Source organism: Pelodiscus sinensis, chromosome 4, assembly GCF_052426305.1.
Source record: "Pelodiscus sinensis isolate ZL-2025 chromosome 4, ASM5242630v1, whole genome shotgun sequence".
NCBI classification, from domain to species: Eukaryota; Metazoa; Chordata; order Testudines; family Trionychidae; genus Pelodiscus; species Pelodiscus sinensis.
In genome coordinates this window covers 67,911,384-67,935,588 of record NC_143055.1, presented here as the reverse complement: position 1 = coordinate 67,935,588, position 24,205 = coordinate 67,911,384, and the positions used below count along the sequence as shown (strand labels likewise).

The following is a 24,205-nucleotide window of genomic DNA, read 5'->3' as shown; positions in this document are numbered from 1 at the left end:
GATCCTCAATAAGTTTCAACAAAACCAAACATGAATTCAAAGTCTTTACTTGGCGTGAGTGTGCGTGTCTTAGTCTTATAATTAGTCCATTTTTTATCTGACTATAAGTTGTGCAGTTTTAAAACTCATAGCTCCAGGTGAGAAAGCATTTACCTTATGTGGTCCTGGATTGGGGTATAGAACAGGTGTCAGAATGCTCTTCAGGAAAATCTAGGTTTAATATATAATCAAAGGTAATAAAATAATCCGCTACCTGTTTTAAGCCATATGTGTGTAAGGAAAACAACAGAAATGTTAAAGCTTTAAAGATCTTTTGTGCTCATGAACTTAAACGCCTCACGTTTCAGTTTTCTTTAGAAAAAATACTGATATTACACGGTGAAATGCTACTACCCTTTTTAGAAGTCAGGACCATCTCACAGTGTTTTCTAGATAGTCTTTGTATGAAACATAAAATGTATTTATTTCGAAGCCAGTAGTAAATTATGAGAAATACTTAATTGGGTGGACTAAGTACTATTTATTTTACAGTTAATAAAAATAAAATAATGCCATTTATATTCTTACAATAAACAATTCAGTGATCATGTGTTATCTAAAACATGTAATATCGTTAACGTTATATGTAGATACATCTATTCCTCTATAGAAAATAGTTTCTATGCACGCAGATACGTCACCTTATATATGCATTGATATGGTGTGTTATAAATAGTTTATCTGTGTGACAATTAACTTACAAAATTAACCATTAATGTCACCACCTACCTAGTTAGTGTGGCTCATTAAAAACCAGTGTATATAGGGGGTTCTACCACTCTTCTAAAAAGCTTTAGGGTGTTCTAGGGACTCTTTAAATGCTTTTTTTTACTTGAAAACGCCAGAATCTCTTACCACGAATGCAACAGCATAGAGTTCAGAAGGAGAGACAATCAGTAGAAACAAAAATATAAAATCTCTTCAAATACCAAGGAATAGTTTTCTGTACATAAAAGTGTCATGATTTTTTACTGTCCGGTAATTATGGACCTTCCATGGCTAGAAGAAAGTATTTTTCACTCTGTTGCTAAGTGAGTATTCTCTTCTTCCAAACTATAAAGCTCCCATTTCTAACCATTAGGAGTCGTGGACTTTAAACTTCTCACTTGGACCATGGGCCAGTGAAATTTTTGAGTGGGAAATCCATATGGTGGGAGGAAAGGAAGAATGGACCATTTTAGTGGAAGGGTTTTTTTTTTGTTGTTGTTTTAATCACAGTTGTTTGAAACTGCTCAGAGGGCTGGAATGTTAGAAGAAGCCTTAGAAAGGAAGGATTAACGGGCAGAGTACGTGCAAGATAGTTAAAGATGCGTGAGGAATTCCAATTTATCACACACTCTGGGTATATTTAAAGTGTGTGTGTGTGTGTGTGTGTGTGTGTGTGTGTGTGTGTGTGTGTGTGTGTGTGTGTGTGTACACTTTAAATTTGTGGTATTTTGTGTACTGAGTACTGGGATTCTCCCCTTATATGGTGGGTGGTATAATGTATATTATTTATATTGTAATTTAATATCACACACTTAAAATAGGAGTGTGTTTCATTGAATAACCTGCACAATTATATCATAAATTACATTTCTCAAGCATCTTTGGCATAGCTATATGTCATGTGGATAAATGGCTATTGCAATATATGCCATTTCCTATATATTTGTACCGTGCCTACCTCAGTGAGCTTCGGAAGTGTTATCACAACCTAAATATTAAAATATCTAACTAGCCACGTGATACACCAAAGAGTCATGTGATAAGTGCATTTCTCATGTACCTTTGACTATCTCACCTAGGCTTTCCTTGCTAATGCCCAGGATTTATTTTAACATTCCAAACCCTAAGCAACTTGAAAAATGAATAATGTCAGAGAAATGCTCTCTCTCTCTCTCACACACACACACTCATATATCCTCTTCAAATACCATGGAATAGATTTCTATACATACTTTTTTTTTACAGTCCAGTATCTTTGGATCTTCTATGGCTAGAAGAAAGTTGTTATTCTCCCTGTTGCTGTTAGTATTCTCTTCTTCCAGACTCTATAAAGTTCCCATTTCTAACCAAGCAGAGTTGTGGACCTTAAACTTCTCACTTGGACTACCGGCCAGTGAAATTTTTGAGCGAGAATTCCATATGGTGGGAATAACAAATATTAAACCTGAGGCCCAGACTGAGCTTTGTTAAACTGTGCACCTGTGACAGCTTTACTGTACCTGAAAAATCTGATATAACCTAGCTCTGCAGGATTATAATGGGATCATTAGCCTTTTGAAAAGAGAGAGTCCTACCTTCCCCTATGGGATACCCAGCCCTTACTTTCAGCCCGAGAAGGCCCAGCCATAATAGACTTTAAAATCGTACCGTTGTTGTATATAGAAAATCACAATACAACAACTTTGGTTTTGGTATTTTTTTAAAGAGTTTTTATGGCTCCCTCTGAGCCGTCTACAGTTTGACACAGAGTAACTAAAGCACCTGTTTTTTTTTTTTAACAAACGAAGGGATAAAAATATATTTCAAATAAATGTTTTAAAACCCCCTAAAACAATGTACATGCACACGATAAAGAATACATGGCAATGTTATGTGGTTTAACACTTTATCTTCAGTAGCTTGGATTGACCTGTCTTGTTCAGAGGGGCAAACAATGAATCAGTTATCCATGTTATCAAAAATGCTTGTTGATAAAATATGTATACCACACTTCACCAGTGTGAATTCTGCATATGCCGCATACCATACAGAAAGACTATATTAGGAAAGTTTTAGGGAGCTCTAAGTGTTTATATTGGGATTGTTTTATGCTCCCCCCCCAGTAAAATCAGGTGTTTTGATTACCTTGAGTCCAAATTTCCAAGGTTGAGTGGGAGCCATTAAAATCCTCTTTTAAAAATTCATTGAAAACTATTGTACTTTTCTGTACAAAAAATTTCATATACATGCCATATATGGTATATATAGTGTATGCAGTATGTATAGCATACATTATATATAAAATAAGTACAGTATATAACTATACACATTAGTTTATATACACTCTATGTGTATGCACACCTCGCACGGGCACACACAGCCAATAAAAGAAGCTGTAAGACTTTTTTATTTTCCCAATAGTGGTGCTAAGAGTGTCGAATTCAAAATTTGGATTTATTGCAGAAAATGGCAGAACATGAATATAGGCCTAACAGAAATGGAGAGAGAAGCGTGCTTTTTTCCTTTAAGGACTGATCGATTTCTGAAGCTGTCTCACTCTCTTGAAGAATATACTGTTAGAATTTCATTCTTACATCAATGGATGAAAACCGAGGTGATCTTGCAAACGACATGTCTCCTAAATAAAGATAAAATGTTCACTAGCTCATATGTTTTGCCAATTATTCTCAATGACTTGTGTATTTTTTCTCATGGAATGATAGAAAATGGCTTTAAATCATTAGGGGTCACTTAGAGCCAGTCTTGATCGTTTAGTAAAAATAACAGGGCTATTATAGAGCTAAACGGAGCCGGGGTGTCCATCCGAACATACTTAAACATCAGGCCTTAGTTTAAAAAATGCGTCTACGTTTTTCATATTTCACAGTTACATGCGTTCTTTTCTCCATTGGGTATACTTTCATTAGGTCATAAGTGCATGAACAGCTGAGTGTGCGTGTTTATTTATTTTTGTGTGTGAGAGATAGGAGGTAGTCTGTATATCTACATAAGAAAATGGCATATCTTTAGGTAAGCGTTCAAACGATACATTTTGATCACTATATCCGTATAAATGAAACGCAGAAAACATCAGGGGTTATATTTCAACATTATTTCAGAAAAATATTATTCAGGTAGAAATGGTAACAAATAACTTAAAAGTGGTAACTGCTGCTTGTGGTTTGTTCCCTTTAAAAAACCGTTCATTTTCGTCTTGAATTGTATGCCAATTTCACATAGTTGTAATTTACAAATCGTTTATATTGTCTATGTGAAACAGGGATGCTGTACATTAGTTTCCAAATTAATCTTGTGCTTTTAAATATAAACCATGCCAAAAAAAAAAGTACTGCACGCACTGTGGTGAAAACAGAACAGAATTTCCTAAGAAGTTGTTAATCGTATCACCTTAGCTATTTTGCAAAACAGTCTATATCCGCTGAATTAGATTAGATCCCAATAGCACGAACTTCCCTTTCCTAAACGCTAATGTAATTAGTCTATCTTAGACTCTAAAGCAAAAATGCGTGTTGAATAAAAATATTTAAATAAATCGATAACAGGACAAGATTATTCCTGCTTTATTTTTCAGATTAGTCCCATCTAAACACCTTAAAACCTTAGAGAAATACACCATATCTAATCTATCTATCTATCTAAACAATACAGAACGTCTGTTTATACTAATAGATATTAGTATAAACAGAAGTTCTATATTGATTCCATACCCTTTTCCTTCTCTCCTTGTCTACTTCACTTATTTTCCAATTTAAATATGATAATTTCTTAAGAAAGACGTACTCCAAAAGTGCTTAACAAAGATTCATTTTTTTGTGTACTCTTAAAAAAATCTTTTGCTTGGTAAGGTACTACTTGAACATGATCTGTTGTTGTAAACGTGTTTTTATCACACTGTAAATTACTGTCACATTGACAGACCAGCCGGAAATGTAAATCATTCCATATACCTAAAGTTATGAAAAAGTTTGTTAAGTTTCTGGATCCTAGGATAGGCCGCTTGCTGCTGGATGGATGGCTTGGGGAAAAAAATGTTTACTATTTTTCCAAGCCACAAAACGTCGACAAACAGAACTGCTGGCTCCATCGTGCCTGGGACTTTGATGAGAGCGCATGGACAATGTGCAGAGTCCTTTCCTGTGACACCCAGGCCAAAGCCACTTGGGAGGTCCTCAGTCCTAATGCAACCACAGCTAACTGCTCCCAACAGGAGGCTCTATGGATCAGGCAGGGTCACAATTATACTTCTGCTAAAGGCAAGAACTTTTTTTTAAAGGGAAGCGGTTTGGTGGGGGGTTGACATAAAACCTTTCAATTCATCAGGGGAAAGAAAGACTGAAACTGAATTTAGTGGGAACCTTTTACAGGGGGTAAATGTCTGAGGAAAAATATACCCCTTCCATCCAAGCACTTTTCAGTGGAAAAGCGCCCAGTTTGGAAAATTGGTGCTAAGGTGCTTTTTAAAAAAGGGGGTTTCACAACCCGTATTTAGCTATTGATTATCATGAAATAAAGGAGCATACTGTAGAGAAAGACGCCACAACTCTCCGAGCAAACCGGGCTTTCAGTGTCGCCGGTTTTGCAGACACAAAACTATTTGTGTCTCAAATGGATTAAATATAAGACCTTTGCGTCTGTGTATATTTTTTCACGTTAAAAAAATCCTAAAATAACAACAACAAGCCCCGAACCTTGAAATATTTTTGAGAGAGGCTGGAGAGGAGTTCTTCGAGAACAAAGGCTCGGTATCTAATTTCTCTGGGAAGGGGTGGTGACTGCTTGGTTGTACTTATTTTTAAAAAGCAACAGCGCTGAGGTTAGATCAATGCACTGAAATATTGCCGCCTGCATAGCACCACTGAACAATGTTTCGCCCAAATTTTATTCGCGTTTATTTCAAGGCGCTAGAACTCAAGAAAGAGCATCACCAGGGTTGTTGCCTTGAAGTTTCCGCTCATCAACTACAACCCGGTCTAATACCGCGCACGCTTTCCAAACCCCAGCCCCGCTTTGCTGCAGGACAGAATGGTGTGAAATTCCTAGCGAAGCTTTGCGAACTTATTTGTCCAAGCAGCGACCAGCCGCCTCCTCATTCACTGCCTGCCAAGAAGAAGCTGGGCTGGGGATATTTTTAACTCCAGTGTTTAGCTCACGTGTTGCTAGCTCCTTTTTTTTTTTAAACCTCCTAGTCAAAATCTACTGAGCAAGATTCGCAAAACAAGTAGAAACGGCGCAAGCTGAATGAACAGAAAACTACCGACCGCGCAAAGAGAAAGAGGCGTCTTTACGAGCATTGATCCGGAGGGAACTTCGAGCTTCCTAGCACGTAATTCTAACAGCACCTTTAAAAGCAAAGCAAACCAAAGAGCTAAGCAGAGTAAGTCAACGTTGTGAGAGGCGAAGCCCTGAAACGCGTATTTCTAATGTTTCTAAGAGCTGCGTTATTTTCTCGAACCGGGATCGAGCGGTTCAGAGCTACATAAAATCCAACTGCGTGTCTCGTTCTGTTTGATCTGCAAGTGTTGTGGAAATGACACCCGGTCTGATACTTACACACGGAGCCACCAACGTGACAAAGCACTGCAATCTGGATTAGCCTCCGCGTGTGAATGGCCGGATCCAGGCCGAATGAAGGCAGCAGGGCGCAGTCGGCTCGCAGAGGTGTAAACTCCGGGGTGTTCTTCGGAGCCAGCTTGGAAGGAGTCAGGGTCAGGAACTGCTTCCAAAGGTTGGTTGGTTGCTGGGCCGGCTTACCCGCGGGGCTCCGGGTGTTTGCTCGCGGGAGGCTGGCTGGAGGTCGGGGTTCAGGGTTCCGACCCCTCTACACCCCAGGCTCCCGTGGGACAACGCCGGGATCACACTAGATGCCGGTTCCCTCTAGGCGGGGCCACCTTCCACCTCCCCTTCTTTGTTACTTTCCCAGGAACCGCTGCTTGCGGGAAAACTCAGCGCCCGGAGCCCAGGGGAATCCAGCGCCCTCTCCGCAGATCCCCAAGGCCAGAACTTCTCGGCCTTCTCCACGGAAACTCCGGGCCGGGGTGAGAGGCAATGAAGCCCTGCCACAGGGTTCCTTAGATCCGCGAGGTTCGTCCCGTCCCCGGGCAATCCCAGGCGCAAGGCAGGGCAGCTGAAGACAAGCGCCTCCCGGAGGGCCACTGCACTTACCTGCGGATCCCCTGTCCTTCTGGCCAGGCTCCGTGGTCCCCCATGAGCAGAGCAGCGGGGCTCGTTGTGCTCAGGAGCAGCTGCGGACAGCCTGGCCTGCGGACAGCCTGGCCGGCTCACAGCTGGCACCCGCGGTAGCAGGGCTGGGGCCAGAGGGAGGCTCCCCTAGCAGAGAGAGCCAGAGAGAAGAAGCGAAAGGAAAACTTTTGTTCAACTTTTCCCGATTCAGCCGAAGTGACCTGCAGTATCTGGAGAAGGTTTTTGAAGACGTTTAGGAGGGCGGGAGAGAGTTTTCTGCTGAGAAACTCAATCTGCCATACAGTAGCGGCTGCATCTGGGATCTGTCACAGCTGACAGCACCACAGGGCACAGACATGATCTTCTGCACAACACTGCAACTCCCCAAAATACCCTCCTCAGGCGGAGGGTGACTAGTGGCCTACCCCAGGTTCCTTCGCCCAAAGGGGGGAACATACCTGCAATAGTTACCTAACCCACCCTTCCGTCCGACTTCATAAGACAACAAACAAACAAACAAACAAACCAATAATAACCGTAATAATAAGGGATGAAGGGTGATGTCATCTCTTGATTATGCAAAGGCCATAAATGTAAGAATTGGCTTTGCGAGATTCCTCTGAATGACTTGAATGAATAATTTCAGAGACAGTTATGGCTTTGGGCAATTACCGCGCGCCTCTATGAAAACCAGATTTTAGCAACGTATGAAGGACAGTCAAGGCCAGGCCTTTTGCTAGCCCAGGCTCACCCGGCACAACAACACAAACGCAGCTCCCCCGCCCCTTCCTCCCAGATCTCCATTTCTGGTGGTGAAAAGCGCCTTCTCATGCCCTGCACTGATTGAACCCACCACGGGTTTAATTAAACTAAACAGCCACTCGGGTTGCTCTGGCCCCACTCCTCAGATATTGGGTTCCCTGTAAGGAAATCAGGCCATGCAGGGTGTTTTCAACAGAGTAAGCAAGCCTGCTGCGGGTTTGCTTTTGAACGATGTGTTTTTAAACTTCTTTCTCCTCCTGTCTTTGTCTTCTAGGCCCATTTGTAAACGCCAATCAGTTTGCACAGGTATGTATTGTTCTGTATTCATCAGACACGGCTCTGGGAACCAATATAAATAGAGCCCCCCTGAGGAGACTCTGCGGCCCTGTAATCGCCACATGCTTATTCAATAGACGTGGGGCGGAAAGAAGAGAGAGTCTTCTGCTATTTATTAAAATATCGCTGTCCATTTTTCAAATGCCACGGGCTGCAACGCACCCAGAGAGAATTCTCCTTTACACAGCATTCCTGATTAGCAAATAAACAGTCTCGAACGACAGACCCCATTGTTTCGTTGGTATTGCTGGTCTGAGAAACGTCCTCCGGATTGTATTATGTCTGGCAGGCATGGGGAGCCTTTATTGGGTCCGGGCCGCTGACCCACAGAAAAATCAGTCAGAGAAGAAGAAGAAGAGAAAAAACCCTCACGGACATGACCCCTGACTGAGAAGGAGAAAGACATTCCCCTAGGGTGGCCCAGGCTAGCAGACTGTTTGCTCTAGCCCCCCAGTGGGCCGGGGAGCCCTGAGTCTGGGGGTCCCATCCAGGCAAGCCGGGGGCTATATCCTGTCTGAAGTTCCCCACCCCTGCTGTAAGCGCCAGTGCTCTGGTGACTGTTAAAAACTTTTTTTTTTGGTCATGACAAGCCTACAGGGTCAAGCCCTTCTTCCCCACGCCTGTCGCCCTTATTCATTCATGAAGCCCCCATTAACATCACACAGGCCACATGTATCTGTAACGCTAGCAGGGTTTGGTCCACCGTCTTGAATGCACAAGTTCCTGTATCTCGGGGATGTTTCTGTACCAATAACGCAGCTTCCCAAGGAGAGGGGCTCAGTTGGACAAGTTTTGCCTTGCAAAATGCTCGCTCTAGCTAGCACTGGATTTGTTCTGAGTTTAGGCCACCTCCCTTTTTTTGGTACAAGCTACAATGTTACATGCTTTCTTTATGGTAGCGGTAGGCAGCTAACTGCACACACGACACTATTTTCACTGGCCTAACAGAGCCACGTTCCTTTTCCTTTCGAGATTGTAGCGAGACATCGTAGAAGGGTGTGGTGTCTTTTGCTGGTTATGGGATCCCCTATTCTTTTAGGAGTATATAGGGCTCGTTCTCTGAGCAAGATCAACGCCCCTCTCTTTAATTAGAATAGTGTCGCTTGAAATGCGCAGTTTCACAAGTGTCTGCATTCTCACCGTGCATTTTTAAAGTTTTGGGAATGGCCGCCGCACGCCAAAGCTGTATTTTATTGATGTTTGTTTTGCGTTATTCGCCCGGAAAATGCCACGTGAAATATGTAAAATAATGGCGATGCAATAATAAAATAGTCCCCTAACACGTGCTCACGCATCCTACCGAACCACGCACAAAAACTCAAGCTGTTAATGATTGCTGGACGCTCGCCGCCCTGAATTAAATATGATTCATTAGAATTTAATAACAGGTGCAAAGTAATCTCTTTGCCAGGAGCGCTAGCGTGCACTGAACTAGGAAACTCATGTTGGCTTACTAAAGGCTCCAGCTTGCTCGACTGTTTGTAAACCCAGTTGCGCGTTGGATAGCGGTTTTGTCCCGGGGTGGGAGGAAGCGCTCTGTCTCTCTAGCTCTCTCTTCTGGAATTTTTTTAAAGCACTTTGCTTCATTAATTTGTTCCCGCCCATGCATAGGTGGAAAGCTGCTTCACTAGTATTTACTTTGGAAAATAGCGATCTGATCCACTGCAAACGGAGAAAGATTCCAGCGCTAAAGTTAATCCGGAACATTTCCAACGTGGAATGCACTAGTTTATTTCCCTCCGGTTCTGGCAATAAAGTAAACAAACAAGCTGGAACCCTCAAGAAGCAAAATGCTCTGAGCTAAAAATATAAATTGTTTTTTAAAATCCCGTCCCACTGCATCCGCATTCCAGCTGGCGGGCTGGACTTGAGATAGAGTTTGGAAAGCACGCCGATGATTGCACCCAACTCGAGAGCAGGATGGCTCCTAGCCGTCTGATCTGACGTCAACATGTCTTTAGGCTCTTGCTGGAAGATAGAGGGAGCAGAAATGGGGGAGGGAGAGCTATAATCACTCCCAGATGTCTCTAATAGCCGATATAAAGACGTATATCGTGCCTAAGAATAAATTTGTAATCAGTGCTCTACAATCTGATCATCAAAGCAACAAAATTTCCTGGAGAAAAAACGGGGGAAAAACATCAGACTGCATTGGGGGATGCCAGGGGAAGGGCCACAGCGACTTCCCAGAAAGCAACAGGCCTTTCAAATCCGAATGCTTTGTAGAATTTATGTGAATATGTAATGCAGATAACAACTATGCTTTAATCTCGATTATACCGTGCAAACTGGAACAGCTGAACAGTAATTGGCCAATTAGAAATGGAAAAAGATTGGAGCTGGTTTTGAAGGGGAATGTATTTCATAGCCAGCAAAAAATGATAAGCCCTAGTTATTACAGAGTGGATTATAGTTGAAGAAATGTGGGATTCGTTTCCTTTCCATCACTTAATGAAGGGATTTTTTTCCGGGGGTAGAGGTGAGGGAGGAAGGATTTAAAATATGTTTCCAGGCGCAAAAGATAACATATTGTGTCATTAAAATGATGCAGCGTCATGATAGTGCTGAGGCTTCATATTTGTTCTCAGAACCAGAAATCCAGGGCTTCGCCCATTTCCATCTCCCACCTTTGCCGAAAAGCCTCATCACACCTATTCTGACACCATCTTTGAAAATGATGAATTCGCCATAATTATCTACTCGCAGATGGGTCACTGTAAACGGATATGTGAAAAATCGGCTCTTCGTAGTCTTAGTCTTCTTGCCCCAGGAAAATACAAATTAGATATAAATCTAACAGGGTGGAGTGCTTATAAACCCACCAAGAGAGACAACTAGGGTTCCAAGAAGGACGGTGCCAAAGGTACATAACACCTGAAAACTCCCACGCTCATTTCTGCTATTTAAAAATCAAACAGCTTCCTTTTAATATTCAGACTCCTTAATATTACATCAGAGCAACCTCAGTGATGTTAATATACTTTCCCAAAAGATTTGAATTGTACAAAACTTAGGGCTTTGCACACACCAATGTGCTAAGTATTACCTAAGGATAATGTTCAAGAATAACTATATAGACGGTAGACCTAATTTATCCTACACAGAGAGGTTCTATCAATAAATCCACACTCTCTACTAATTATATACTGTTAAAAGAGAGACAACCGGTTTCATTTGTACATTTGAACCAGCCATACAGTCCCCTTGTTTCAATTTCATTGCAAGACTTAAACTTTTAGAATGACATTTTAAGAATAAATGTCATCTCCCATCCATTTGTTATTATCTAAAAAACAAGAAAAGGACAAATTCTGCTCCCACTTACATCCACACAAGGGCTCGATCGACCCAACCCAATGAAAGTTTTGCCTGACTTCAGCGAAATCAGATCCCGGATTCCTGAACCCAGATTCACACCAGTGCAACAGAGCAGAATCTACTCCATTAAATATTCACACAAAGCTAATTAGAGATTCCTTGCTTAAATACAATTTTACATTTAATTTTAGAATCATTAGTAGCCTACTTCCATATTATTTTGCGTTAAAATTACGCCCTATAAACCCTTAATCACCCAGTAGTCCTAATGAATTCAGTGGGACTACTGGAGAGGGAAAAATTTCTTACTCAGGTGAGTAAGAGACTGCAAAATATAGAGGCCATCAGAGTGAAGCAATTTTAAAGCAAAGTATTTTTGTTGCTCATATTACAAAAAAAAAAAGTTACTTTGAGGCAGAGGACACACCATTTTGAATTAATTTCCCAAAACAATAAGTGAAGAAGTATTCTCTAAATATGACCGGTGAAATACCTAAAATATTGTCTAAAGACTGAAAATAGATACAAAAACTCTTTAATTTGGCAAACTGTAATTATACAGTTTGGTTTTACACCTCTGTCCCTCATTATCTTTTCCTCTCAGATTACCTGTAGATTAAGATGGAAGGATTTAGCAATTATTAACTAGCAAGAGTACACGGATATTTTCCCAGTACCATCTGTTTAAAAGTGTCTTTATATCAGCGAACAGTCTGTGTCACTGAGTAGTTATCAAGGAGGGCAGCCGTGGAATATATGAGGAGGCAAATATGTTTAGTAATGAATGACCTTAAGAACCTAGATACAGTGTCTTTTAAAACTTTTTTTCCCAGAGAGCTGGCGTACGGGAGGGAAAAAGCTTCTGGTTCACCATTCAGCATGTTATCAGCCACACAGCTCCTCTAGGAGATGTGGGGCCGGGGCACACTGACATCCCAATCTACCATCAATTTACCTTCCACCGCCCTGCTTCCCCGTTTAGCTTTTAACGTCAAAACCTACATTTTTGTCGGCTCCGGCCTGTCTAGGGCTCTTGTGATTTAGCTCCAGGAATGATTGCTCCTGAGAAAATGGCAACATCCTCATTACCAAGCAATTAAAACAGACCCCTTTTAGCGGGTGCAGCCACTTTGAGAAATGAAATGCAAAGGGAGCGTTTATTGTTCTGTGTATAGGAAACGCCAAAAAAAAAAAAAGCTGCTTTCTTCACAATGACATCCTGAATTTGCGAGAGGCATCATAGCCCAGAGAAAAGAGAGAGAGAGACCGCAGCCCTGCATAGCGTTGTAAGTAAAAGGAAAGGGATAGACCACAAAGAAACCCCCCCCCCACTTTTAAGAGCATTTTCACTCGTGCCTAATGCAGCAAGAGGGCCTTAGCTCTGTTTCTAAAGGACTGGCTTGCGCTTAAAGATCACCAATTAAACTCGTGTATTAAACACACAGCCTGTATGAGGATTCAACTGATGGGTAAGAACAACCGGGTATTTGCAGACAGTTATCGGCAAATACCTCTCTAAATTGGAGCTGTAATTAGTAACATCTCAATATAGCTCCCATTTGTATAGCTGCACCAGTGGAGCCTTTAACCTACCTTGGTAACATTAGCAATGTCAAGCACAAATGGAGCAGTGGGAGATCTTCCACTATCAACTGGGAAGCTAGCAGGGAAGGAAAAGAAAACAAAAGGGAGACTCTTCTCTCGAAGTGTTATAAACAAAGGCAAGTGTCTGTAAACATAACCCTACGCCCAAACACAAACCCAGCCTGCCTGACCCGAAGGGAGAAAGGGCACATCACTTTTGCTTAGTTGTTCTAACCCTTCAACCTTCCCATTGTCAGAGAAGACTGGCAAACGTCGTAAGGGCTCTCTTATCTTTTTATGGGCAATTGCAAATCTACCTTCTCTTATTGTCAGAGTTGGCCACAAGCCACTTAATTAGGTATTACCATAAAGGAAGGAGCGCAGGTATATGCGCCTGGACTTTGTAAGAGAGCCGGATTGATTTAGGTTACTGGCAGCCTGAGGCCACAAAAATACTAAATTGAGGTTTATAGTACAGATAGAAAGCCTTTGCCACAATTCTTGAAAGCTTCCTTAGGCAAATTTAAAATTATACTGAAAATCACTTAAAAAAAGATAAGCCGTTTACAAGGTAGGATTTCAGGATGTAAATACCGTAGGAAGAATCAAATCCCCAGACCGATGCAATACACTCAACATTTGCTTTGGCTGGACTGGCGACGTGAATGGTCAATTTCAAGGAGTGGTGTTGGACCAAGATGGTGGTTTTCAACTGCTCAAATACAAAGGCTGGAAGAGAGGGCTGGGGGAGGCAGTTTTTACGTATTAAAAGGAAAGGGGCCAAATCGCTGGCAGTTGCTAGCCTGGAGAAAGGAGAGGAAAAATGTGCTCACTGTGGCAGATTGGAAACGTGCTACCCAGGAGAATTTTGGGAACCGCAAAGTTAATATTAAGTTCACGGCACCTCATTATAAATCTTACCGCCTCCCCCCCCCCCTCTTGCCTTGTTCACTATTTCTTACTTGACTTAAAATTACCTGTTACATAATCACTTATAGCAAAGCTCTAAGCTTCCTCTGCCGGCCCCCAGCCCGGCCTAGTGAGATGGCTGGCATGAAATGGCTGGAATGAAGGTTGGAGTCTTCTCTATATGACCCCATATAACATCTCTCTCGTTCTGGGCTTTGCTGTCATCTCGGGAAAACAAATAACTTGCTCTGGTTGCAGGAAATAAGCGCCAAGATTTAATCAATGTGTACGCTTCTCCCTCTACCACACTTTTAAACTACACTTTTAGCAACCAAACTCAAATTATATTTCAAATGACTCCTGTTTCGAGAGCTCATTTTAATGCAGGAATTTGTCTTAGGAAAAGATCAATAATTACTTATTTGATCAAGGGTTTGTTACTATTATTCTTATTTCACATTAGCATTAAATCCCATGCCTGAGAAACACTGAACACAATAAATTAAAATTAGGTTAACTGTATTTCCCCCCCCCTTTAACCCGCGCAATGCTGGTGAAATCTCTCCCCCGCTTTCACTCGGTGACTTGCTTAGAAATAAATTTACAGGCAATCTTGATAACTTAGTTTACTTCCGAATATCTTAAATATTATGAAAACTATAAACAATGTCGTTATTTAAAAACATTTGAGGTATAAAATATAAAAAGATTTTTTTTGTAAAAAACACACACAGTGGTTTATTGAATACTTACAACGTTTACACCTTCAATATTAATTAAACTCCACTTTTCCCCCCCTTAAGGACGGAAGTGCACATAACAAATACCGGTTGAAAACATTTTCAAATACTGAACGACCACAACAAAATTACCATAGCAATATCAAGCCAACTGAAACATTGGTGCAACTGTTTCTGTTGAAATATAATTTTATAATCCCATGAATATTTATATCCAAAAGGCCAGGTATTAAAGATACACTTCACATACACACTAATGCCTGGGAGTCTTTGCCTCCTTTCTTTTCTATTTTTCCCCGTGTGTTCTATACAACAGAGAAATAACATTCACCAAACTATTGAGACATTACCCCTTACCAAGCTGGAGTTTCCTCTTCATATTAAAATATGGAATGCTTTTCGTCGAATATCCACATTTTGGGGGGGAGGGGGGAGAAATTGCACATAAATAAACTGGAGGATTCCAAATACAAAAAGTCCTCAGATCAAATCTCGCTAATGAGTCTAGGAGATTTCCTTGAGTCCTTCAGTCTTGCAGCGCTCACTGCTTGAGCTCCAAAGCCCAGACATGTTGCGGCCAGCCAGTCCTTCCTTTGGTTTTCTTATCGTTGCTGCTAACTGTGCTTTTCAAGATTTCGTTCTGGGAAGACAACGGGAAAGAAAGTAGAGAGAAACAAAGCAGAAGTTTAGAAATTATATTCTTATACCATTTAAGTAACCTCCACCACCCTTACTTTTCTTTCCTTCTCCCTCAGAAAAGAGCAAGCTAAAGCTGGCGATAGAAATCTTCAAAGATCTATGTAGGCTTCCAAGCTACGGGACAAACTCACAGCTAGAGAGTTTGACAATCATCTGTTCGCGGGCTTTTCGTAGAAAGCTGCGGGTCCCTTTTGTTGTTGTTGGGGTTTTTTTTTTAAACAGTTTGTATGTTGCACACTTTGCAAACCAGCCCCTGTGCTGTTACTTTGAGTGTTTGCCACCGGGACGATTATTGCAGTGTAAGAGCGATTCATTCCCAAACGTAACAAAGCTATTCGAGCTTAAAAGCACATCCACAGCCTACTTTTCATTGCTGGGTTAAATTGGCCTTGCCCATTAGATCTCAGGACCGTATATTTTATTTCCAACAGGAATTACATTGCTATATCTATAAGCTATACATTCCGACAGTTAGGGTTTCAATGACAACTTGTAAAAGGACCCACATTACAAATAGATCAATGATAAACATTCTAGTTAATGTCAGCATAACATGAAATATATTATGAAAAGTGAATAGATTATGAGAAGTGCACATCCACTCAAATAAAGCCCCAGTCTGTCGTATTCTGAGGTCAAATCCCTAATGAAATCACTGAGAATTTTGCCTGGGTAAATCAGCAGGCCTATACCCAGAGTTAGAGGCCACACAAAAAGTTATTTCCCCTTAAATAAAAGCAAAAAAGCATAAATCACAAGAACGGTCTACAGTGAAACTGCGTGGCTGTGCATTATTTGCCAAAGATTTAAAATTGTGCTACAGTTGAATTCAAGTGACACATGCCTTCCCTGCTAGCAGAAGTTTTTATTTGAGCAGATTACAATGTGATTCTGCGCTATGAAAGGCTGCTAGTCTGAAGGACGGAATTATTAGAAATTGCATTTCAAATACTATTATTTGTAAAGACATTTTAGGGATGGAGTGGGAGAAGGTCCTGAAGGGTTGCTAATAAGAAATAGCATGTACAAAATATGATTTTGTGTTTAAGACATTCGTGTTTCGCTGCAAGGCATGGCCTCGCAATTTTGACAAATCTCGACCCCACAGCCGACGCCAGGTTCCACCCCAACTGCATTTCATATTTAACCCCAGCCGCAGGTCACTTGGAACGGCTCCTACGCCGAAATGAATTGAGTCTCCCCTTCCCTTTATCAGGGATAACGCACACAGTTATGGGTCCTTCCGTTCACACGGCGTATCGCTAGGCGTACACACCACAGGTCAGGCGCAGAGAGCCCGTAAACATTCATACTCGCTGAAGGTGCATTACCCGAGGCAAACCGAGGGTGTTTCCCCCGCCAGCTTCCCTAAGTGCGGCAGCGGGTGCGCGCTGGAGAACACTCGCAAGGATCGAATTAGGTCTGGGCGAGCCGGGGCGCAGCCCGCAGCCTCTCCCCGAGCGGGACAGGCCCGGCACCCCAGGCGGAAAGGGCGAGCGCAGAGCGAGCCTGGCAAATAACCCCCCACCCAGCCACGCCCGGGGCTGCACTGACCAGCTCTTTCTTCCTCTTCTCCTCCTTCACGTCCGTCTTCTTGATCTCCGCCTTGAAGGCCTCCGCCTCCCCGTTCTGATCGTCCTTGGCCAGCAGGTCCATGAGGTAGGCGATGTAGCTGGTGGCCAGGCGGAGGGTTTTGATCTTGGAGAGCTTGGTGTCGGCGGGCACGTTGGGGATGCACTCCCGCAGCTCGGCGAAGGCGCTGTTGATGCTCTGAGTCCGGCGCCGCTCCTTGCGGTTCGCCGTGCCCCGCCGCTTCACCGGCCGCGGCCCCCCGAGCCCGGGCGGCCCGCTGCCCGGCGGCCCCGCGCCGTAGTGGGCGTGGTCGATGCCCGGCGCCCCGCTGGCGTACTCGGGGCTGTAGGACAGGGCCATGCTGTAGTCGGGCGGCGACATCTCCGGGTGGCTGCTGATGAGCCAGCCGTGGAAGTAGGGGTTCTCCTCGTGGCCGCAGCGGCTGGCGGCGGCGGCGAAGGGGTAGCCCTCATGGTGCACCACGGGGTGGTGGGGGAAGCCCCCCACCAGACTCATCCTCGCGCCCCCCTCCCGCCCCCGGACAAAGCCTCCCCCCCGGCCCGCTGCCTCCGCCCGCCCCCTGCGCCGCGGCCCCGCTCCTCTCAGCGCCGCGCCGCCCGCCGGCTCCCCATAGAGCGCTGCAGGGCCCGGCTCAGGGCCAGCGCGATCCCCGCTCCCCGGGCGCCGGGCTCGGGCCCCCGCCGCCGCTCATGCGTCGCGCCTCCTCCGCGCGGGGCCTCGGGCTGCGGCGCTCCGGCCGGCGAACTGGCTGGAGCTCGGCCCCGGGCTCGTCAGCGCCGCGGCGGGGTGCGCCGGGCCCCCGCCTCTGCTCCCGCGCGGGCTGTGGGCATGAGCCGGGCTGGCAGCGTCCCGCTCCCCCTGGGCCGGGGGCTGGTCAGTGAGCGCCGGGCGCATCCATCGCTCCTCGCCCGCGGGCAGCCCGCGGGGACGCCAGCAGCGGTGCAGCTGCCCCGGCGGCAGGGCAGGGAGATGAGGAAGGCGGCGGCGGCGGCGGCGGCGAGTCCCCCAGGCGTGGTGCTGCGCTGGGCACTGGCACAATTTCCCAGCCCGAACTCCATGTACAGCTACATCTTTAGGGCAGCTCGGGTTAATATATGTCGTCAGAGGCCGTTTCCGCCAATCCGGCGCTGCGGGGGCGGGGCCTCCGGCGCTCCGCAATAAAACTTTTTGATGTTCGCGTTGCTAATTGCCGAGCTCCTCTTTTAGGATTGGCTGCCCCTTCGTATCCTTAATATAATTAAAAGAACGGAGGAAAAAAAAACTTCTATCATGGAGGCAGAGGTTAATGCAAGTGTTTAGCAGATGCTGTACTGCAACATTTTCTTTTTAAATAAACTCATTAACTATTGGATAATCTCAGCCCAGGTACAGTATGTCGCCAAGAATTTTGATGGAAAAAAATAGCGGCTCGATCAGCTCACAAAGTGTATCGCTGTACAAAGTGCTTTGTGTGGAACTAGCAGAGGAAAACATAAAAAACAGCTTCGGGAGGCTCTTACCGATTAACCAATGCTGAATTCTTACACCAGAACCACTCCGGCTTCTTGCTGGTTAATGCACACAAAGAACTCCCTAGCACTAAATTTTCACGAGAAGAGAAATGCAATTATTATGGATAGCCAGTGGACATGAGCTGCAAGTTCAGAACAATTGGATCTGATTTGATAGCAATTGACTTCTAAAATAAGCAGACAATAGCTCAAGGTTTGGCCACGGAAATGGTTTTCAAAGAATGAGTTGCTTTAGAACAATAAAAGCAAACCAAATGATTCTCTTCCAGCTCGCTGAGTTAATGTACATACCACGACATCTATTCATCCGAACCAGTTATATGCCTGAAATCAGTTGCATGCTTGTTTAACTAGCCTGATTGGTAAGTAACTGAATATTTTTACAGCATGTTCAGAGCTTATTTTCTAGTTTTTATTAACAAACATATAAATATCGCTCTGCATTCCTCCCTCACCAATAAAAAAAACCAGGCATCCGTGGAAAGCAGGTTTAGTTATCGAAAGGGAATAGTTAAAGGTTTGTTTAACAGTCAGGCCCGGAGGAAATCTAGTAGATATTTAGCTATTTTGGTTTTGTAATCCTGCACACATTATAAGAGGAAAATGGATCTCAGGTTGTAATTCGCAGGGAAACTGCTAACTTGGAGGCGAGACTTGCGCCAAGAAGTTGCTGTCATCTTCAAATGGAGCACAATATTACTAAATGGCTGCGAAATATCAAATACTCACCCTAGGTGTCTTGGCTACTGGATAGACTGCTTCAGTGTATATTACAATGCAATACTACAATATAGTCAGTGTGGAAAACTGTGTCAACAGGAGCCAGTAGGTCGTAAATTAAGAAAGAGAGATAGAGATGCTGGAGTTTGCAAGGAGCCTAGAAGAAACTCAAGTCGAATTGCTGAAAATGCTCATTATCGGAAGATATATTTGGGTAAGCAACAAACACTTGGGACGAAAACAACAAGCAACCCCTTCTTCCTGTATATTGTTATTCCGGGGAGAAAAAGCGGAGTTAAATAAGAGCTGTTACATACAACAGCATGGTCGAGTCAGCTTTCTAATTTCTACTATGGCAGTAATACTCTATTTTTGCACTTAAAGAATTGATAGAAAACATAAAAAAGACGAGTGTGATACTGACATTTGTTGGCACAATGCTCAGTTTGTTAAGCTTGTTTCTGCTCTACAATCAAGAAATCAAGAACTTTGATTTCTAATGAAATCAAGAACTGTCTTTCGAGTTAAATTTGCATTGACACAGGCAGGAGAAAAAGCCAATGGTAGTAAATAGAGGATTGTTGTGGTGTGAAAACTCACTGAACAATGAATCCCAAGACATACATATCTCGTCCAATAAAGGAATAGAGATTAACTAAATATGCACACCGAATGATACACATTAAATGAATAGTTGATATAAATATAAGCATATTCATTTATATGTATTTGTGTGTAGAACTCTGTATGCATATGAACACTATTCAAAGGTTTAAAATGTTTCTATACTTAAAAGCAGGATACTGAAAATGGTTGACTCAAATTTTCAATATTTCAAGGAAAGAATGTGTGTACAGTACAGTACTGGGATTTTACACATGAAAAATGACCGCGTGTATAATATGCCAATGTCAAAGACTCAAAATACTGTTTGCTTGTTGCAGTGATCCAGTCTAGTGATTTTCTCTAACGTTTTGCTACTTTTGTCTTGATTAACTATTTTGGTTTATGAGGAGGGACAAATATTTGTTTCTAAATTCTCCCGCCCCGGCTAAATTGTGCTTAATTGCAATGCCTTAGGAGCTTTTCAGTATAATTCCGACTGCGTTGTAATTGTGAACGTTTCTGGTGAACCACAACTATTGTCCCGATAAACATCTCAAGTGATGAAAGAAACGGAAAACACAAGACAGAAGAAAAAGTACTAAAAGATGCTCAGATATTGATCGGAACACCAGTCTACAAAGCTAACATTGTTGCTTAATTATTTCTCTACAAAAAGGCTCACAAAACTTAAGTGCGGGACAAGATTTTAAATACAAATGTCCAGTACTTCTTTAGATACAAGTTATAGATCATGTTTGAGAGCAAATGCAGTATGTGTGCTTTCAAACATAACTAAGTTATACCCCCCAGAACAGCTTGTTTTGCAATACTCTTTTTATTTCTGATCAGCGTATATGAAATCGCTGAAAATAAAATTAATTAAAATAAAACCGAATTTCTTAGCTCACCAAGTTTCCTGTCAGAAACATAAGTTAATGACGGCATTGTCATTATTTAAAAAAAAAATAATCGTTTATTTAAAAAATTCGACTTTCCTGGCGTGTCACTGATTTAACTGTTAAAATGATCGCGAGTTATGTTATCTCGATCTAAATATAAACAGATATTTACTAGCTCACTTAAGCAAGATGTCGTGGTGCATACAAAGTTGAGCTTTGACTTTTCAAATGCCTTTTGTCTCTTGCGTTTCAGGAATAATGCAGTACATTAGGCTGCTTCGTCCACCAGTTTCAAAGTCTTTTCGAACTGGACGCCCAAGAAGGGGAGTAAAGGACGATTAGTAATGTACTGGAACCGAGTACATGGCATTTTGTCATTGTACAGTTCAGCGGATGATCTGTGCCAGCAGGAGGAATCCTACGGAGGGCGCAGTTCAACAGCGTCTTCTTCGCTTTCCTGAAGTGCAATAAGAAATGCCCAGAAGTGTATAGCTATCTGTTTTACAAGACACCGTGCACCAGAGTCTCCAGGCCAAAGAAGCAAAGCATCAGTCCCAGTGGTTGTCATTGTACTTCGTCATATTTGCACTCACACTGTACGCTGCCCCTTCCCTCTGGGCAACAGACCGGGAGCAGCTCACACAATCTATTTTACTTGTCTTCCTTCCCCCCTCCGCCGAAAAGATTAAAAGTGCATGATAGAGGCTGGAAAAACATGTTTCAGTTTTGTTGTGTGAGATATTTTTGAAAGAAGTCAGAATTAAACTAAATATTCTAAAAAGAGAAGATAGTTCACGGTTGTGTGAAAAATAAGTATCTTTTCATGAACTTCTTTTCTTCTGTTTACATAAGAGAAATAAAAGTAAACAGGCCTTAAGGTTTAATGGAATTGAACATGTCAAAGGAATAGAACTGCGTGTTGTGTGGTTTAGGAGAAAGATGTTCTAAGTCCTTTACTAAACAGTATTTTAAATTATTTCAGAAATAGAAAACTGAACTGAACAAACCACAAACACACAAACGCTCCCAAAGGGAAGAAGAGGAAAAAAACTGGATTAAAATACAAAGTAAAGAATCAGTGGAATCTATAACTTTGAAAACCGAAATATAGTATAATACCTGATAAAGTATAGAATTTCCCGCACAAACATCTTCCCGAAGGAGCCAAATTCACCCAATATTGGCCAATTGTCAAGATTAGTTTAATAACTTAAAATAATAACCAGTGGGGTACATTGCCTTGATAGCTCTATTCTGAAAAGCCTTACTAGCACGTGTAATTCTTACTCAAGGAAGTAGTTACACTTTCTGAATGGGACAATTGTCTTGAGTAACAACAGCTCAAGTAAATAAGGATTTTTCAGAATCGGGCCCAAATAGCTACATTAATAAGTTTATGAATTGGTCTACTCTGAGTTTAGCAGATAGTAATATTCTTTGTTCCTAATTAGGTTCTAAGCATTCTAAACAAAATGTGCAATTTTATGGTGTTTAAGCTCTTTCACCCTCGAAAATATTAAGGAACACAGAATCTTGGCTTTGTGAATGCGGATTTAAAATTTGGCGTGTGGCTGGAAATATTTAAAAATAGGTACTTCTAGCTACAGTATCCGGCTGAGAGCAGATGAGCAGAAAGATGGGTCTTTTTTTGTGGATGGTTAACACTGCAGGCTTTTACAAGCCAACTATGGGTTTGAACCCTTCAGTTCGTTGGAAGAGCCAGAGTTCCCCTTATGTTTGCTTGTGCCTCACTACCTCACAGCTCTGTCTCCCCATGAATCGCTTTAAAAGTTTAGACATGTTCAAATTTATAGAGTGCATAATGTCACTGACCTGAGACCAAATGTATTAGAAAGAGAGATAATTCTCAAATGTATTTTGAAGTGTCTAAGTACCAAGTGCCCTGTGAATGGCAATCTACATACAACAAAACATCCAGTTGGAAGGCCATAAACTCAACGCAACATAGAAACCCTGCAATCATATGGAGTTTTGAAGGGACGCTGGAGAAATATCATTTGAAGTAAAATCTGTCAATTCGTGTTAATGAAAATTACTCCTGCTTCGTTAGTTACACTCATGTAGTCACATCATTGATTTCAACGAGCATAGCAAAGGGCAGAATTTGGCCTTACAAGTCTGCTTTAATTGCTGTGGAGGACCGTAAAGGAACCCTGGTGTTCGTTACTATTATCGGTACTGAAGGTGCAAATATTTAAGGCCCGATAATCTCTGCCATTAAGTGTGTATTTTATACACACACGTAGATAAACCCCAACAACAAGATAGCATCCACTTTGTAAGTTTAAAGGATGTGCAATAAACACATGAGCGTACCAGTTTTACCCTTGCATGTGTGAACAATTATTCAAAGATTGCTTCTATTTGGGACCAATGATACGAAGTTGAGTTGATGCCACATAAAAGAATTTAAAAAACCCAGGGAGCGCCAAAAGAAGAATAAAGACTTCATAAAAATACTAAATCGAACAGACAGTATTTCTTCTTGCGTTTGTGGTGTTCACGTAGTTGCTCGTCCTTTAATATTGTTTGCATTCCTTGGGGACCTGTGTTTTGAGGCTGCTTTTAAGATCACTGCTGATGGAATTGCTTGGGTGACGGGAATTGTTTTGATCAATAAATATTTGTCCTGAGAATATTAGGTTTACGTGCTCGCAGGAACAAAGATTAACCTGATATTGCTTTGGTTCTAGACCAAGAAAAAGCAGTACTTTTATTGTCAATATTAATGGAAAGCCTCAATTTAGAAAGTTTGGGTTTAAGCAGTGTTCAGAGATAAAAAGCAACATTACGTGACCTAAAAATATCCCACTGGAGCGTCGACAATTAACTGTAATTTTGCCCAAACTGCACAAGCCAAAGTGTTAATGTCTTACTTTCCGTGCCTGTCGGTTCATCTACCTGCTGTAACATACTGAGCTATGACTTGACCGCTAATTATTCAAACACAGAGTAGTTGATGAAAGCAGCTGCTTACTGCAAATGTCGTGTAACACACTTGTTCAAACGCATCCGTGTGTTTAGCTGCACCCACCACAATTCCTATATATGTATATAAATGTAATTGACCTAGTTGAGTGACGTCTTTTTGGTAATTTGGATACACCAAGACTCCAGTTAATGACACATAATCAGCCTGTAGGTCACTTGGTCATTCTCTTATTACAAACCCCTCCTGCTCTCTCTGATCTCCTTTCAAACTAAATTTCACACAAACAAATAAAATAAGACAGGGACAAGGGAGAAATATTGGAAAACTCCTGATACAGAACTATAAACATTTGGGAAGAAAATCTAAAAGAGGATAGGAAAGAACATCTTATCAAAAAGAGAGCATTGTGTACAAAACATGAAGAGAAAAGGTTCTGGCTTATGTTAGAAATGACACAAAATTAAAATAAAATAATTACAAACAGAAATGTCATAAACACAGAAGGCAGAAGGGTTACTGGAAACGCGCAGTAGTAGTGTAACTTATTGTAACAGATTATACAACCGATATGTGATTCGAAAAATGTTTCTTTGACTCATTCTGAGCAGCAACAGTGGTTTATTTTTTAAATTTTTTTATAAAGAGGGA

At 42.2% G+C, this 24,205-nt stretch overlaps 1 protein-coding gene and 2 long non-coding RNA genes across 4 annotated transcripts; 2 read left to right on the top strand and 1 right to left on the bottom strand.

Annotated features, from left to right (window-relative positions):
• The first annotated feature begins 6,658 nt into the window (after nt 1–6,658).
• LOC149524532 (uncharacterized) lies at nt 6,659–10,582 on the top strand. The gene is made up of 2 exons (XR_016349427.1): nt 6,659–6,782; nt 7,964–10,582. It is a non-coding gene; the product is annotated as an uncharacterized LOC149524532 (long non-coding RNA).
• A 3,865-nt stretch (nt 10,583–14,447) lies between these two features.
• Nucleotides 14,448–17,888, bottom strand: HAND2 (heart and neural crest derivatives expressed 2). The gene is made up of 2 exons (XM_075930209.2): nt 16,830–17,888; nt 14,448–15,216 (listed from the first exon to the last, which is right to left on the bottom strand). The coding sequence occupies exons 1-2, from the start codon at nt 17,361–17,363 to the stop codon at nt 15,118–15,120; spliced, it is 633 nt and encodes a 210-aa protein (XP_075786324.1). The 5' UTR covers nt 17,364–17,888; the 3' UTR covers nt 14,448–15,117.
• A 174-nt stretch (nt 17,889–18,062) lies between these two features.
• Nucleotides 18,063–21,320, top strand: LOC112546401 (uncharacterized). Of its 2 annotated transcripts, none has more exons than XR_012904238.2 (2): nt 18,063–18,741; nt 20,858–21,320. It is a non-coding gene; the product is annotated as an uncharacterized LOC112546401 (long non-coding RNA). The 2 variants fall into 2 exon arrangements; XR_016349430.1 differs by lacking the exon at nt 18,063–18,741 and adding an exon at nt 18,758–19,313.
• The last annotated feature ends 2,885 nt before the right edge of the window (nt 21,321–24,205 follow it).